General features: G+C 38.8%; 1 protein-coding gene across 6 annotated transcripts in view; it reads right to left on the reverse strand.

The window, feature by feature from the left end:
* LOC126335174 (adhesion G-protein coupled receptor G6-like) overlaps positions 1 to 19,168 on the reverse strand; it is a 166,861-nt gene that overhangs the window by 80,240 nt on the left and 67,453 nt on the right. For all 6 annotated transcript variants that reach the window (XM_049998157.1, XM_049998160.1, XM_049998161.1 and 3 more), the window contains one exon: positions 18,878 to 19,060. In XM_049998157.1, the coding sequence (XP_049854114.1) occupies positions 18,878 to 19,060 (183 nt within the window). The remainder of the gene's footprint in view (positions 1 to 18,877; positions 19,061 to 19,168) is intronic.

The following is a 19,168-nucleotide window of genomic DNA, read 5'->3' on the forward strand; positions in this document are numbered from 1 at the left end:
GTCCCATCACAAGGATTGCCTATCCCATCAAAGTCAGGGCTACCTATGAAACCAGTAACATGATATACAAACTAAGGTGCAACCACTGTGCTGCATTCTTCATGGGCATGACAACCAACAAGCTGTCTGTCACATGAATGGCCACTGACAAACTGTGATCAAGAAATATCTGGACCACCCAGTTGCTTAGCATACTGCCTAACACAATGACCTTCATTTTACTGACTGCTTCATAGCCTGTGCCGTCTAGATCTGTCCTACCAACACCAGCTTTTTTAAACTTCACAGGTGTGAACTCTCCCTGCAATGTATCCTACATTCTCAGAACCTTTGTGATGTCAACCTTCATTTTAGTCAATATCCTCTACCCACCTATCCCCTTCCCTGTTCCCTCTCCAACACTATATAGCCCTCTATTCCACCACTGCAGCCACAGTCTTTCTGTTTGTCTCCTTTTCCACTGGGCCTCCTCCGTACCCTCTGTCTAACCTCCCAACTGTACCTAGCTACCCTACCCTCCATCTCATCTCTGTACGCTCCCATAAGCAGCACTTTACTGTCCCCCAATGCTATCCAATCATCCCTCCCCCATCCATGTCCCAGCCTTCTCTTAACCCCCACCACCCAGATTACGTCTCCCATCACAACAGCTACTCACAGTCTGGCTTCAGCAGCCAGAGACAGTGGTCATGTGTGAGTGAGTTGCATTGTGTGTCTGTGTGTGTTTATGTTGTCTAATTAAAGAAGAAGGCCATTTTGGTTGAAAGCTTACTTGTTTGACATTGCTTTTGTTGTGCCTATCTGCAACTCAATATCTCCACTGTATGGTGAGTAGAAATCTATCTTTTCCACAATATTACCATTATTTTGTCCTATATTTCCCATTTTTGATACAAGGAGAAATAATATCTGAGGAAGAAACAATTTGTCTAATGGTTCACATGCCGTGATATCTTTGTTAAAACCGACTGTGAGCAAGAAAATGAAACTGCTTTTTCACAGCACAGCATTTACTTTCTCACTGTCAGTTTTAACAGAAAATATGTACATTGTCTGAATGATAGTAGAATACTGTGTAACAATTTGAAGCAAAACTGTCAAGAACTTTTCGAGATGTTTGCCAATGATATTTCCCCTTTATTGTGAAACATGCATTTATACTTTACATGAACAGTGAAGCCTCTATAAAACATTTTTAAGGGATCATGAATTCTGAACAGTGTATGGAGGAAAACACTATAAAGACGACAATTTCCAATTGATAATTCTAAAACTTAAGTCAAATTTTACTGAGGATCTACAACAGAAAAACACAGTAAATGGCAAAAATTAAAAATGAATTAGCTGCAAAACAAGTACTTTAATAATGAATTTATAAAATAAAAATTCAGTCAAATTTTTGCAAAAACTCTATGAATTGGCATAACTTGAACAGCACATGTCTAGGATTTTTGAAGTAGTCAGACAAACATGTCTGCTTCCTCTTTGATCTGGATTGTATCAGAACCATTTCTTGCTCTAAATGAGAAAGTCGTACTATTGTTGTGTCCTCAAGTCTATGGGCCAACATAAACCTTCTGCATATTTCAAATCCTTCAGCTGCCTCTGTACATGAGGGCACAGGTTCACCTTCCACCTCACTATCACTTTCATTTTACTTCCATTTTTCCATTCTTCTCTCATCAATCAATCTCCAACACTCAGCCCTCCTGTAGTTGCCACATGATCATCTGTGGTCGCAAAATCAACAAAAGACAGAATTATTGCCTACTAATTCATGGAACTCTTGCAATTCACATCCAACTTCTTCCACTGGAACAACCATCTTGATTTCATGGAATCCTGCTTTCTGAAAACAGTATCTGATAGTTTCTGCACTCACTTCCCATAATGAATACATTATCAAATTCATAGTTTGTAAAATGTTAAGCTTCAGCTGTGAGTTATACTAGCTTCCTGGCTTTCTTGTGTCTATGGTATTCAAAGTCTTTCTTACCAGAGCCATCCTGTATTTAAGCTTCAGGACAGGTATTATCCTCAAGTCCTTACGTTGCAGCTGGCTGGCAGGAAAACCACTTTTACGTTCTTCAGAAATGAAGTATCTGTGGGATGTGCAACACATCTATTCACAAACAATTCCTGTGTATCTTCAGGCCTCAAATTCCTTCATTAATAGGAATTTATTCCCCCTACATTCACCCTTTCTTCCCAGCCAAAGTTGATACGTGTCTGTCTTTTCGTCGTTGTCATCACCATTCTGCCCTAATCGTAATGGTTGCAGACACTGCCAGGGAAATATTAAAAAAATAACTATATTAAAAAATAACTATGACTACCACAAATATAAATGTAAATTTAGGGTCTGTGTGGTTGTCTGTGGTACTGCTGGAAGAAGAGCAAATGCTTGAAAGCTAGTATGCTGTTTCTATTAGGTGCATCTATGTCCCACACATCAATCCATTACACAGTAGGTGGGTCGTTGCCTTTCCCTTATTTTACATATTGTTCCAACCTGGAACTTCCATTATTGTTATAAATTTAGATAAAGTATCCTTAAGTAAACAAGTGTCATAATACAAAACAAGCTGTTGAGGCATGATTCACAACGATAATAACAAAACTCTGTTTTATCTAATAAGAGACCTGCAATTACTTTTAAGAGATAGGAACCTTGAGCTCTCTCACTTGTCAGAAATTTTTAATATGACTTTACAAAAAATCCTTCATTCCTCTTCCATTTTCAAGTGATATTCCACCTAGTGCGCATGTGCAGATTTGCACCAGGAATATCCCACGTGTATCGTGTAATAGGACAATGTGCACCAGTCTGAAGTTCCAAACATGTACACTTGGTACACACCTCAGGTGTATCATGTAATAGGGGCACAGTGTTAAACACACTGTACAGAGGTTCACTATTTTCTCATGCAAAAAACAAAAACTAGCACCAAGGCGACAAATGACAAGCAAAATGTGTATCACATCTCATGTGACTCGGTCACTGATGCTGAAATGTGACACACTGAGCATGGCCTTTCGGAGCCTATGCATATCCACAGAACAGAAAATGAAGCATAGACGCCAGTTGCTTAAACATTATAAAGAGGGAAATAATATGTTAGAATGCCAAAAGTATGAGCATTACATGAAGGAAATTGTTGTATAGAGGGAAAGTACTAAAGTGGAAATTTTAGCATTGTGCATATGGGCTTTTGGCAGGGACCAGAAAATATGAATGTAACATAAAGGAAAACATTGTGGAGTAATGTTACAAAGAGGTTTCACTGTATTTACAAATATACAGTCTGTGTATGTCCAAATTTTTATTAGAGCATTGTGTAAAATTGGATATAAATTGTTCAAGAACTTTTTGAGCTTTTTTCTAACATTTCCCACATATAATTAAAGAATTATATAGCCAATGCCCATACAAAAGTACATTAGAATAACAGAAAAAATTTTGAACTAAAGTGGTCAAGAACATTTTGGCATTTTTGCTAACAATGGTTCTTCTTTATGTGTTATAGACACACACACACACACACACACACACACACACACACACACACACACACACATATATATATATATATATATATATATATATATAAAACAGAAAGAAACTTCCACATGGGAAAAATATATTAAAAACAGAGATTCCAAGACTTACCAAGCGGGAAAGCGCCGGCAGACAGGCACATGAACAAAACACACAAACACACACACAGAATTACGAGCTTTCGCAACTGGCAGTTGCTTCGTCAGGAAAGAGGGAAGGAGAGGGAAAAATGAAAGGATGTGGGTTTTAAGGGAGAGGGTAAGGAGTCATTCCAATCCCGGGAGCGGAAAGACTTCCCTTAGGGGAAAAAAAGGACAGGTGTACACTCGCACACACACACACACACACACATATCCATCCGCACATACACAGACACAAGCAGACATATTTAAAGGCAAAGAGTAAGGGCAGAGATGTCAGTCGAGGCAGAAGTACAGAGGCAAAGAAGTTGTTGAAAGACAGGTGAGGTATGAGCAGCGGCAACTAGAAATTAGCGGAGGTTGAGGCCTGGCGGATATCGAGAAGAGAGGATATACTGAAGGGCGAGTTCCCATCTCCGGAGTTCGGATAGGTTGGTGTTGGTGGGAAGTATCCAGATAACTCGGACGGTGTAACACTGTGCCAAGATGTGCTGGCCGTGCATCAAGGCGTGTTTAGCCACAGGGTGATCCTCATTACCAACAAACACTGTCTGCCTGTGTCCATTCATGCGAATGGACAGTTTGTTGCTGGTCATTCCCACATAGAAAGCATCACAGTGCAGGCAGGTCAGTTGGTAAATCACGTGGGTGCTTTCACATGTGGCTCTCCCTTTGATCGTGTACACCTTCCGGGTTACAGGACTGGAGTAGGTGGTGGTGGGAGGGTGCATAGGACAGGTTTTACACCGGGGGCGGTTGCAAGGGTAGGAGCCAGAGGGTAGGGGAGGTGGTTTGGGGATTTCATAGGGATGAACCAAGAGGTTACGAAGGTTAGGTGGACGGCGGAAAGACACTCTTGGTGGAGTGGGGAGGATTTCATGAAGGATGGATCTCATTTCGGGGCAGGATTTTAGGAAGTCGTATCCCTGCTGGAGAGCCACATTCAAGGTCTGATCCAGTCCCGGGAAGTATTCTGTTACAAGTGGGGCACTTTTGGGGTTCTTCTGTGAGAGGTTCTGGGTTTGAGGGGATGAGGAAGTGGCTCTGGTTATCTGCTTCTGTACCAGGTTGGGAGGGTAGTTGCGGGATGCGAAAGCTGTTTTCAGGTTGTTGGTGTAATGGTCGAGGGATTCAGGACTGGAGCAGATTCGTTTGCCGCGAAGGCCTAGGCTGTAGGGAAGGGACCGTTTGATATGGAATGGGTGGCAGCTGTCATAATGGAGGTACTGTTGCTTGTTGGTGGGTTTGATGTGGACGGATGTGTGCAGCTGGCCATTGGACAGATGGAGGTCAACGTCTAGGAAAGTGGCATGGGATATATATATATATATATTGAAAAATATGTAGATTTTCTCTATCAGATGATATATTAGATTATTATGAAAAATTTGAAATACACTAGCCAAAAATTTTTGATATTTTTGTTAACAACTTTTCTGTCTTAATGTATAAATTAAATATTTGTATACCATAAAGATTTAAAAAATAATCAGCTATGTCCATCTGAATGTTTATTGACTACAGTGAAAAATTTGAAGTACATAGGCCAAGCACTTTTTGAGATTTTTGCTAGCAATGTTGATCAACAATTTGTTTTTATACATTACATTAAGTATAAGTAGACAGATAAATAGACATATGTTATAAATATTTAAAAAATAGGCTTCACTTGCATAGGCTGTATGGCCCACAGAGATATTTTTGTTTTTATTTAATTGAATTGTTGTTTACAAATAGCAACACTGTCTAAGCTTATGGCATGGTCTTTTCTGAATGTACTTCTGTCTAAAAAGCGATTCTGGTAGTTAGAGTCCAAAGTTTTTGTTAATCATGCCTATTGCATTTCTTGTGGAGAAATTTTCATAGCAAACTTCAGTCCCCTAACAAATATTTCTTTATGTTGTTGTTGTGGTCTTCAGTCCTGAGACTGGTTTGATGCAGCTCTCCGTGCTACTCTATCCTGTGCAAACTTCTTCATCTCCCAGTACCTACTGCAGCCTACATCCTTTTGAATCTGCTTAGTGTATTCATCTCTTGGTCTCCCTCTATGATTTTTACCCTTCACACTGCCCTCCAATACTAAATTGGTGATCCCTTGATGCCTCAGAACATGTCCTACCAACCGATCCCTTCTTCTAGTCACGTTGTGCCACAAACTTCTCTTCTCCCCAATTCTATTCAATACCTCCTCATTAGTTATGTGATCCAGCCATCTAATCTTCAGCATTCTTCTGTAGCACCACATGTCAAAAGCTTCTATTCTCTTCATGTCCAAACTATTTATCATCCATACTTCACTTCCATACATGGCTACACTCCATACAAATACTTTCAGAAACGGCTTCCTGACACTTAAATCTGTATTCGATGTTAACAAATTTCTCTTCTTCAGAAATGCTTTCCTTGCCATTGCCAGTCTACATTTTATATCCTCTCTACTTCGACCATCATCAGTTATTTTGCTCCCCAAATAGCAAAACTCCTTTACTACTTTAAGTGACTCATTTACTAATCTAATACTCTTGACATCACTCAATTTAATTTGAATACATACCATTATCCTCATTTTGCTTTTGTTGATGTTCATCTTATATCCTCCTTTCAAGACACTATCCATTCCGTGTTCAACTGCTCTTCCAAGTTCTTTGCTGTCTCTGACAGAATTACAATGTCATCAGCAAACCTCAAAGTTTTTATTACTTCTCCATGGATTTCAATACCTACTCTGAATTTTTCTTTTGTTTCCTTTACTGCTTGCTCAATATAAAGATTGAATAACATCGGGGAAAGGCTACAACCCTGTCTCACTCCCTTACCAACCACTGCTTCCCTTTCATGTCCCTCAACTCTTATAACTGCCATCTGGCTTCTGTACAAATTGAAAATAGCATTTCGCTCCCTGTATTTTACCACTGCCACCTTCAGAATTTGAAAGAGAGTATTCCAGTCAACATTGTCAAATGCTTTCTTTAAGTCTACAAATGCTAGAAATGTAGGTTTGCCTTTTCTTAATCTAGCTTCTAAGATAAGTCGTAGGGTCAGTATTTCCTCACGTGTTCCAATATTTCTACAGAATCCAAACGGATCTTCCTCGAGATTGGCTTCTACTAGTTTTTACATTCGTCTACAAAGAATTCGCATTAGCATATTGCAACTGTGGCTTATTAAACTGATTGTTTGGTAATTTTCACATCTGTCAACACCTGCTTTCTTTGGGATTGGAATTATTGTATTCTTCTTGAAGTGTGAGGGTATTTCGCCTGTCTCATACATCTTGCTCACCAGTTGGTAGAGTTTTGTCAGGACTGGCTCTCCCAAGGCCGTCAGTAATTCTAATGGAATGTTGTCTACTCTGGGGGCCTTGCTTTGACTAAGGTCTTTCAGTGTTCTGTCATACTCTTCACGCAGTATCGTATCTCCCATTTCATCTTCATCTACATCCTCTTTCATTTTCATAATATTGTCCTCAAGTACATCACCCTTGTATGGACCCTCTATATACTCCTTCCACCTTTCTTCTTTCCCTTCTTTGCTTAGAACTGTGTTTCCATTTGAGCTCTTGATATTCATACAAGCGGTTCTCTTTTCTCCAAAGGTCTCTTTAATTTTCCTGTAAGCAGTATTTATCTTACCCCTAGTGAGATAAGCCTCTACATCCTTACATTTGTCCTCAAGCCACCCCTGCTTAGCCATTTTGCACTTACAGTTGATCTCATTTTTGAGACTTTTGTATTCCTTTTTGCCTGCTTCATTTACTGCATTTTTATATTTTTTTCTTTCATCAATTAAATTCAATATTTCTTCTGTTACCCAAGGAGTTCTACTAGCCCTTGTCTTTTTACCTACTTGATCCTCTGCTGTCTTCACTATTTCATCCCTCAGAGCTACTCATTCATCTTCTACTGTATTTCTTTCCCCCATTCCTGTCAATTGCTCCCTTATGCTCTCCCTGAAACTCCGTATAACCTCTCGTTCTTTCAGTTTATCCAGGTCCCATCTCCTTAAATTCCCACCTTTTTGCAGTTTCTTCAGTTTTAATCTACAGTTCATAACCAATAGATTGTGGTCAGAGTCCACATCTGCCCCTGGAAATGTCTTACAATTTAAAACATGGTTCCTAAATCTCTGCCTTACCATGAACCAAGTGTTAGCTATGATTAATTTCTGCTCTGTGCAAAATTCTACCAGGCGGCTTCCTCTTTCATTTCTTAGCCCCAATCCCTATTCACCTACTATGTTTCCTTCTCTCCCTTTTCCTACTACCAAATTCCAGTCATCCATCACTAATAAATTTTCCTCTCCCTTCACTATCTGAATAATTTCTTTGATTTCATCATATATTTCTTCAATTTCTTTATATCTAACTGATAAGTGAAATACTGATTTTCATAAATTTAGCTTTAAATTTTTTTAATGTAATGAATTATTTGCTTAAAAATTTTCATTCCCTGTTGTACTCTATTAGGAGTTGAATTTCCAGAAACAATGAGATACCTTTTTTTTTTTTATTTCTAACCGAGAAGTCAAATACCAATTGTTGTAGATGTAGCCTTCAAAAATACTAATTATTTATCATCAGTGATTGAATTTCCACAAATTCTGAGAAATCAAATACCAGTTATCATAGTTCTAGCTTCAAAATTCCCTTAATAGAGACATACTTTCAAAAAACCAAATACCAGTTTTCATAGTTCTAGCTTCAAAATTCCCTTAATAGAAACATACTTTAAAAAAGCTTTTCATCCTCTTTTTCATCCCCTTTGAGTGGAATGTCAGACAACCCTTCTTAAATGATGCCTACAGTATATGATCTACACCCTCTCAAAACTTCAAATTTCTATCCACAGTGGTTTGACCTGGGCGAGTCAGTGAATTAGTCTGATCCTGTACCACTCCCTTAGGGGTTAGCTTCAAAAATGCCTTCACAATGAAATACATTCATAAAACATTTTGTCCCCTATTTCACTTCATTATGGGCTGAATTTCCAAAAACAGTTACTTGCGCATGTTTTATTTCTAACTGAGAAGCCAAATATCCATTTTCAAATATTTAGCTTCAAAAATACTTGCAAAGTGAAATATTTCCATAAAAACTTTCATCCCCCATTTCATGCCCATAGGGGTTGCATTTCCAAAAATAGTGAAACACGTATCTTTCTATTTCTAATTGAGAAGCCAAATTTAAATTTATGATTTAGCTTTAAGAATGCTTTCACAATAAAATATTTTGATTAAAAATCTCATACCCTATTTCACCTCCTTAGGAATTCAATTTCCAAAAGCACTGAAACATTTTTTTTAATTTGTAACTGAGAAGTCAAATACCAGTGTCCATAGATGTAGTTTTAAAAATACTTCAGTAGTTCTTTAATAATGATATATTTTCAAGAAGAGCTTTCACCCACTATTTCACCTCCACAGGGTTAAATTTCCAAAAATGCTGAAACACATATTTTTTTTATCTTTGGCTGACAAACCAAATACCAGTTTTCTTAGGCCTAGCTAAAAATTACATTAATAGTAACATTGTTCAAAAAACCCTTTCATCCCCTATTTCACCCCCTTAGGGTTGAATTTTGAAAAATCCCTGCTTAACTAATGCCTACAGTATAAGATCTAGACCTTCTCCAAATTTCAAGTTTCTATCCTTAATGGTTTGGGCTGGGCGATGATGGGTCAGTCAGTCAAGACATTGCATTTTATATATAGAGGTATAGTACATGCACATACACATACATATGCGCACGCGCGCACACACACACACACACACACACACACACACACACACACACACACACACACCCCACATGTATGGCGAGAAAAGAAAAAGTAGCATATATACATCTTTACATTTATCAGAGTAACATGTAAAAATTTGAGATAGCTTTGTCCCAAAGTTCTCGAGATTTTTGCTAGCAATCTTTCTCATCAATATAGTGTATGTATAATTACAGACCACAGATAAAAAAATGTGTAGTCTGTGTCTGTCCAAACGTTTATTAGAGTATTGGGTCAAAATCTGCAGTAAATCAGTCAATAACTTTCTAAGAGTTTTGCTAAAAACCTTTCACTATAATTAAAAAATGTGTAGCCTATATGTATCAGACTGTTTATTAGGGTATCAGGTAAAAATTGGAAGTAAACCGGTGGAGAATTTTTGAAGATTTTTGGTAAAAATATTAAACCACAAAGTGCCTTTACATTGTAGAACAGCCTTATGTTTTTCTGACATAAATTTAACATAGTAAAAAATGAGAATGACATGTTTCTTTTTAAAAAAGCTTGAATTTCATCAGCTATTCATTTGCTACTGCTGTTTGCTGTGAACATTACTACTGTGTGTGTGTGTGTGTGTGTGTGTGTGTGTGTGTGTGTGTGTGTGTGTGTGTGTCCTTAATTCAATGTTTTATGCCTAGTTGGAGCTTACTAAATGTTGTAACTGAAAGTTCTTGTTGGAATTCAAGTAAAAGAACTGAATGGATGTTGACCTTCATGTAAACAAGACTGAGAATCAAATTATCTGGCAGATTTAAATTGTTTGCCAAACTGGGTCTTGAACCTGCCCTATTGACTGAGGTACCCCTAAGTCATCACAGCTTTACTTCCACTAGCACCTATTCTCATATCTTAAAAACTTCACAGATGTTTCCCTGTATAACTGAGACTAGCACTAATGGAACACAGGATATTGTGGAGAAATGTCTTAGCCATAGCTAAGGGGGCTGTTTCCAGAACAAAGTTTCATTCTGCAGCAGGGCATGCCTTCATTTGAAACCTTTCTGGCAGATTAAAACTGTGTGCCAGACCAGGACTTGAACCTGCAACATCTGCCTTTCACAATTACAACATTTTCCTCTTCTACTTCTTTGTCTCCACATAACTGCTGCACCCTACATTCACTGAACCTGCTTACTGTAGCCAAGGCTTGGCCCCTCTCTACACTTACCCATCCACACTTCACCCCATCATCAAATTAATTATTCTGTCATGTCTCAGAAAGTATCCTATCAACTGATACCGTCTTTCAGTCAAGTTGTGTCATAAAATTCTTCTCCCTCTACTTCAGTTCAGTATTTCTTCATTATTTTTTTGTGATAAACAAATCTAATCTTCAGCATTCTCCTGTAGCACCACTTGTCAAATAATTTTTTCTCCTCTTGATAACTATGTTTAACTTCTGTATGAGGCTACACCCCTGACAAATACTTGCAGGGCAGACTTCTTCACACTTAAAATTATCTTATTTTGTAGAATAAAAACTGAGGATTCCTCTTAGTTGCATATCAAGAACCAATATTAATTATACACTAGCCTGTATTGTGACACATGCTGTTGATAACAAATATCAAATTGGCCGTGCAAGTACAGTCCTAGCCATAGGAAGTAAACAGCACATCGCTACGAGATGGAATCCAAAATTATTGGGACTGGTGCTGCCATCTGTAAAGCAGGAGTAGTAGATCTTTGCACTGCTAGATGGTGAGAGCTGCATATCTGATGAGTCAGTGTGCGGAATGGCATTCAGCTGGGAGGTTGTGTTGCATGTCCCACAGTGATTTCCGTAATACTCTGTGTTTGGTGTGTCACGATTTTACGATGGAGCTGCAAACAGAACAGTACAAGTGTATCAAATTCTGTGTGAATCTCAGGAACAGTGCTATGGAGACCCTTGAATGATTCAACAAGTGTTTGGGGGACAGAGCATGAGCCGTATGTGTGTGTTTGAGTGGCCTGCTCAGTTCAGGGCCAGCCTTACAGATGTCAAAAATGATGCTCACACTGGAAGACTTGTTAGCCACACAATGCTAGACATTGTTGCCAAACTTCAACAATTGGTTCATGCGGAGCAACGTCGATCCATTCAAGACCTTGTGCAGGAAGTGGGTATTGGTTATGGGACATGTCAACGAATGTACACATCGTATTGCCACAAAATTGTGCCAAGGATCTTGAATGCCAATCAGAAGGCACAGCCTGCTGAAGTGTAAATGGACCTTAGTAAGACCACATCTGATGATCCAACCTTCTTGTCACGGGTTATCACCAGTGATGAGAGCTGGATTTATTGTTATGACCCAGAGACAAAGCAACAATTGTCCCAGTGAAAGAGCCTGGGCTCTCCAAGACCCAAAAAGAGAGACAGGTGAAAAGCAAAGTGAAGAGCATGATCATCGTTTTCTTTGATACCAAGGGAATTATGCACAAAGAATTGATCCCACCCAACCAAACAGTGAATTCTGCATAATATTGTGATGTTTTGTGACAGCTCTGTGAAAACTTGTGGAAATGACAGCCCAAACTTTGGCATCAAGGGAACTGGCTGCTGCATCACGACAACATGCCCTGTCACACGTCCTTGCTCACCAGGACCTTTTTGGCAAAAAACAGCATGGCGGTTGTACCCCACCTACTGTACTTACCAGATTTGGTACCTTGCAACGTTGCGCTATTCCCAAAACAGAAACTCAAGTTGAAAGGCCATCAGTTCAACACTCTAGAGAGGATTCAAGAAGCATCACTGGTGGTGATAAACACCCTCAAGAACAGGACTTCCAGAAAACATTTGACCAGTGGCAGAAGCACTGGGACTGGTGTGTATGTTCAGATGGGAGCTACTTTGAGGGTGATGGTGACCATTAGTCCAAAAGTAAGGTTTTCAAAAGATGGCAGCACCAGTTCTGAAAATTTTGGATAGCACCTCATATATGCAAGTATTTTCCTTTAAGATGAAAACATAATTTACAATAGATTGAATGAAATTTTTAGTAACTGTTTATTATTGTATCCTTGCTGATTTTGGTTTTATCAGTATTGTGCCATGGTCCAAGGTATATTTCTATGGTTTATGTTTCATCCATCTTCTGATGCTGGAGATATCATCAGAGGCTAGAAACAGTCAGATAACATTTTCAAATGTAAACAAGTTCTGCAAGACAAACTGCTCATATGGATCCAAGAAACTGTATATTTGTGACATCAGCAGATTGATGCCTAAGATCATGGAATCTTGCTGTCATGTGTTAAGGAGCTTATAGTGTGAAAGAATTGGTGCTATTTGCTTTCTTTAACACTAAAGCTCAGACCTTGTCAACTTTTAACTCTCTCTTTTTTTTGTGAATTTCTATGACCTCTCTATATGTGCTACCATAGTAATGATTGGACCCTGACAAAATGACAGTATTTGAGAAATTAATTGATGGTTGTATGGTCACAGAGCATGATCTGATACTGATTTATCTCTGCCTCTCAGGTGAGAGTTGCTCATGTTCCTGAAGCCAGGTATTAATTCTTTTTGTAGTCCATATGTACGCTTGTGAGATGTGCTAAGGTAGGTACACCTGCTCTCCCTCCCCCTCAAATCTGTTACTTTTCCCTCCTCAAATAATTAGCAGATATTTTTGCTATATTTATTACATTTCTAAAATTACTCAAATCGCTCATCTGATTATTCAGAACCTACTGATATAATTAGTTTGGGTAGAGTGAATGTTAATTAGAAAATATTGTTAACTGAAAATATTCAAACAGTATGACTCTGCAGATTTGAAGTGAACTAGCAGACATGTATCAATATTAGGACCAAGATTGTTCAATTGTGAAATATTCCAACTTTATGGTAACACATTTTATTTTTCTTGAATTTAGTGTGCTTCCATGTTAATTGTATTTCAAGTTATAACTTTCTGTTGTCATAACTGGACTTCGATACTGTACTTTTATTGCCTGAATTTTTCTGCATCAGAGGACATACACTACTAAATAACTGAAGCACTAATTAACAATTTCATGAAATTCACTGTAATTTGCAATAAGGCACTCATACATATAAGCCAGGGGATTCATATTGCAGAAAAAATAGTGTCTATTTATTTTTATAAATTTGTAACCAGAAATAATTTCTGCAATCAAAAATTCTATTGGTTCTTCTAGCTCACTGAAAACTGTTAACTCCAACCTTGCCCAAGTTTAAAGCGCTATGTAGTTTTCAAAATAACACTCTTTATTAGATCCATCTCTACCACGGAAGAGTCATCTGTAGTGAGTTTGTATATTAATTAACACCTATGTCAACCTATATGGAAAATGTACCACAGGTGATCTTGACATATCATGAGAGTGTTGTTTAACGAGAGCAAAGTCCTACTGTATACTTCTAACTAATGTTAATGATTCTATGTGTGTTGAAAAACAGTCTGATGTTCTGTCTGAACTGTGTTGCTACTGTAGAGAGTTATTTGGTTTGTGACTCAGGCTGATTGTTTATTTGTCACATTTAAACAATAGTGGACTGTTGTGTTAGTGTTAGGTTACTGCAACTATAGGACAATTGCTGGGTGCAGTATGTAGAGGCTCAATGATCTGTACCAAACTAAAGTATGTGTGGCCTGAAATGGCCATAAACAACAGTTCAGACAACATTCAGGGGATACTTAACTGTTTGAAGTTCAAGTTTTGGTACAGCCTGCATCATTTACTACAGCACCACCAACGCTTCAGCCAGTTTTTGGCAGAGGTGCTACCTGCTGAGGACATCGATTCAGGTAAATCTGGTAGGCTACAAATGGACTGAATGCACATGAGGCATTATATACCCCAGTTGTGCAGCCAGTGGGAATAGATCCTTTGTAATATTCAAATAGGCACAGAAAAAAGCCTTGGATCATAACTTAAAGCCCATAAAACAAAAATAATCATGGATAAAAATAGTAGTCTTGATAGCCTGTATTGTAATTATTATTGTTTTTATATAAGAGGCACGCAAAAAGAAACAAGCTGGGGGCATAATTACAGAAACCAGTACCTGTATGTTAGACCCTGGCTGTTAAGACACCCGTCCCACTGTGACACAAGGTGGTGAATGGCTGTCTCATAAAATTTCCGAGGCTGTGATGTTAACCAATTCCACACATACAGCTGGATGTCATCACCCAAGGTGAATCGTTTGCCCCTCAGAGCCTTTTTAAGGGGACCAAAAATGGCGTAATCACAGGGAGAGAGGTCCTGACCATATGGAGGGTGGCCGGGTGCTTCTCATTCGAATTTCTGCAGGAGTGCTATGACTGTGTTGTCCATATGAGGCTTTGCATTGTTGTGGAGCAGAACGACCCCATGGGTGAGATTGCCTGGTTGTTTTGATTTGAATGCTTGGTGAAGGGTGTTCAAGGTTTGTGAGCAAGACTGGGCATTCACTGTTGTCCTGTGCTGCAGGAAGTGAATCAGAAGGGGGCCACCTTGGTCAAAGAAGACTGTCAGTATAACCTTTCTTGCACTCATATGGATGGCCTTGGCTTTTTTTGGTGGTGGTGACCCTGGATGCTTCCACTGGAGACTTAGTCTTTTTGATTCTGGCTTGAAGTGATGACACCCTGACTCATCTCCAACCACCGCTCAAGACAGGAACACATTCCCTTCCTGGGTATAGCGATGCAGATAAGCAAGACAGAGGACCATTCAACATGCTTCCTGGTGTGGTTGAAGACTGTGGGGCACCCATTTGGCACACACTTTGTGCATGTGCAGTTGTTCCTTCGTGATGGTATAAACTCTTCTTCTGATGCTTAATCTGACCACGGTGGCTATGGCTTTCACTATCACTCGGTGGTCCTGGGCAATGTGTGCATACACCAGATGGACGATGTCATTGGTAATTCAGTGTGGTGCTCCAGACTGTGCATATTGGCTAATGACACCTGTTCTTCCCTGAAGTGCTTGTGTCATGCCTTGATCCTTGAAAGGGACATGCAGTGTTTTCTGTACACTTGTGACATTCGTTGATGAATGTCTGTTCCTCCTACTCCTTCCACTGTCAAAAATATGAACAACATCTCTTTGCTCTTCTGTTGATACCACCAAGTCACTGTCTGCAATGTGACTGGCAGTGTTGGACAATTGATGCATGCTGAAGCTAGCTCTGTATAGTCACGTGATGTGCAGGTGTGCTCTCTAGTGGTGGGCTGTGAACTTCCACACTCTGTTCAGAACCACACCTTGTTACACTCACCACAATATTACTCTCCTGTCACCAGTTTGTGCATTCCAGGCTCTGGCTCATTTCTTTTTGAATAACCCTTATATTATCTGGACAAACTGAATTAGAAATACTACCTAGAACCATGTTCAATCCATCTCCATCTAGTGAGGTCAGTGCTGTATCATACCACTGACTAAAGAGGCAATGAAAGCATTTTCATCCATAACTGCTCAACTGCTACCCGCAACTCACATAGATTGGTCACAGCTGGTTTCAAGGAGGGCTTGTTTCACTCAATAGTGTTCCTGATATTCCCTGTATGACTGAGGTCAGGTGACCAATGTATTAACACTAACATCCTTATCAGTGGAGTTTTGCTGAGAACTGCATCATCTTGACAACGGTGCAGCTCAGAAATGGGGTGCTCTAGTGCCCCACCATTGGCATTACTATGTTTACCATCACTCATCAGTCCAGCCAAAATTTTTCCACGTTTTGAGTTCTCCGTAATGGTGATCTTGTGTGGGATGTGAAATGTAGTGAGCAAGGTTACACAAGTGGGTGATAATTTCTATACCAAATTTTTGTATTCCAGCTGGAAAAATAAGATGTAAATAAAGTGGTAGTTCCAGAAACAGATCACAATAACAGAGATGCCACAGCTGAGGCAGGTGTGCATCCAACAGGCATAAACATGGAGCTCATTACAGAGTTGTTGACAACAATATGGAAATTGCTTCCAACCTGGCATTAGTTCCCACATCATTGGAATGCAGCTGAGAAGGTGCCACTGATGTCACAATCTCCAAGCCATGCTAGCAGCACCATGTGATGTGGTTAGTTCACTTGTCCAGGGCTGTACACAAGGCAGACCAGAACTCCACTGATACAGTTTCAAAGGTTATTCATACATACTGTCTAAGTATTTTGGTATTAGGGATACAAAGTCTCTAGTAGTTCACTGCAGAGTGATAATGTAATTATAGTTTATTTGATTTGTTAGACAGTCACCTTTCTTTCTGTGAAAATACCTTCACAACAGTGAAGAAGCCTGTAATACGCAATGACCAAAAGGTACAACAAACAGTACAGCATGTAACAAATACAGAACTGTTCAAAATACTGACACCCGTGATCATGGCAGAATGTACAGAGATGTACCACTGACTGTGTAACATGCTCAAGAATACCAGAGGTTAGTATATTACTTTTGCAGCTGCAATAATCCTAGGAACTAAGTCCGTCTGAGTATCGACCACAGGTACTGTGAGAAAACGTAAACAAGACACACAGCGCATACTGTCAACATACGCAATGTTGTGCATCATTTTCAGTGCAATATGTATACAAAGCTTACTGGGCCAAGAAACCAAATGAAATCCAATAACTCTCTAATGAGCTGCTGGAGACGATGGGACCCTTATACCATAATACTCAGAACGAATTGCCAAACAACCATTGAAAGTTCGTTAATGGAATTCTGGTTCACCCTGCATAAGACAGGCCAGGCACTTTTTTGGGTCTAGCTGTGCTACATCTGCCTCAAGTTTTGTACACTGTCATGGGTATCACTGTGATTTGGACTCTGCATACTGATTAACCTTAAGACTAATGTATTATTACTGAGCAACAGACTCTGTCCCCGATTGCCTTTGGAGCCTGCTTAAGGACAAACAGTCTAATTTATGAATGAGTGCTGCCCATGGACCCTGCCCCAGATCACTGACAACTCTGTTTGTGTTTGGACTGTGTACTGTGCTCAGTGTGTACATAAGTACTTCTTGGAATAGAAAATGAGTAGTGTGGAACTTTTTCCGAATAATATAGCTGCTCACTAGTCATTGTCCGATGCTGAATTAGTTAGAGATTTGCTACACTATGACCTATTTATCTGATATTACAGTCAGAAATAGTATTCAACTAAAGACCAAGCTGCTCTCTGATGTAGTTGGAGTCAGTGGGTTTCCCTCAATTCAGATACTCACTGCACATCCTAGATTCAGTGACATAAGGAAAACCCTGTACCACCATGATATCAAAGATTGAGTGTATCATACATTGTGCACCAATGATCTAGCAGTGATCCAATAAACTGATAGTGTGACTCTTGCCCATTGTGCAAGCAACTGGCTTGCTGATAACAAGACTAAAGTTTGATGACATCTTACTCCCTGATACACTAAATTATTCCATTTGTCACAGTGACAGAAGTGCTCTCTCTCTCTCTTTCTCCCTCTCTCTCCAATATAGCAGCTATTACTAATTAAATTGTTCCTGACAGCACCCAAATCATTTATCCAGTTGGTTTAAAACCTAAATGTCAGTGGTGATTTTATCAAAAATTTCATTAATTCTGAATCTACTAATGTATTAAAACTCTTTAGTTACTTGAAATTTTAAATATTGCCTTTTAGTTTGTTCATTATCAGGACTAATTGATACTGTGTTTGCTAGTATACTACTGTGGCACAGCATCCAAGGAGTTCTTCAGTCAATACTGAACTAGTTCTAGGGTCTGAAATTTTATTCTGCTTTTCTTTATACAGTCACTCATGTTGTTTCTTTTATGAACTTCATAGTTTATCAATTCACTCATCATGTTCCACAAATGCTATGCTGGAGGGAAATAACAAATTATCTTGTATCTGTGCATGTGAGTAAGTTCCGTTTGAGTGATTTGCATGTGTCAGTGAGAAATGATAACTCATCTCTGGATAAGAAATTATTCTTTTATATTCTTAGGCTAATTCTAGAAATATATCCTTTTATTTTTAATGCTTTTGTGCCTTTCTGCAATATATTACATTAGTAATCTTTCACAATGGTAGTTCTGTCCAAGCAGTGATGTTTGGTGTTGCTAGCAATTGCTTTCCTCAAGCTATGTATGCTCATCAAACTTTGTCAGAATTATATAAATAATTAGATTTGTATTGATATTGCTTTGCCATTCCTTCAAGATCTCTAAAGCTCGCAAGTTTTATCTGTATTTTTCTTTGCTCTTTTACCCATTAGCCCTCCTACATATCTCAATTTCATTCATCCCTTGCCTTTTATTTCTCTGAGAATTGGTAAATTATCAAACCTTTCTTGTATGGGCATAGTGGATTCAAGCTGTAGTTGAGTGGTTATATTCTGTCACTAGCAAAATTAACAGAATCAGAAGCCACAATTATGTCAAGAGGCTATGCAAGTTACAATTCTACTTACAGTGTTTCAGAAGTAGGTGAAGTAAGAATAGCAGCAGGCAAATAACGAACAGTATTTGGAGATTTTTTCTTCAGGTCAGCTGCCAGTATTTCAATGGATTTTTGTGGGTTGCTGCATATGCTGAGATTTTCACTACAGCGCAGTTTCAGTTCCAGTGCAAATCTTTGTTTGTCATTGTAATGTCTATGGGTAAAACAATATATATAATTGTATAACATCTATAGCAATACACAGACTTACATACATACAGAACAAGTCAAAATCCAAAATAAAATCAGATTCACAGCTACA

This window comes from Schistocerca gregaria, chromosome 2 (genome assembly GCF_023897955.1).
Source record: "Schistocerca gregaria isolate iqSchGreg1 chromosome 2, iqSchGreg1.2, whole genome shotgun sequence".
NCBI classification, from domain to species: domain Eukaryota; kingdom Metazoa; phylum Arthropoda; class Insecta; order Orthoptera; family Acrididae; genus Schistocerca; species Schistocerca gregaria.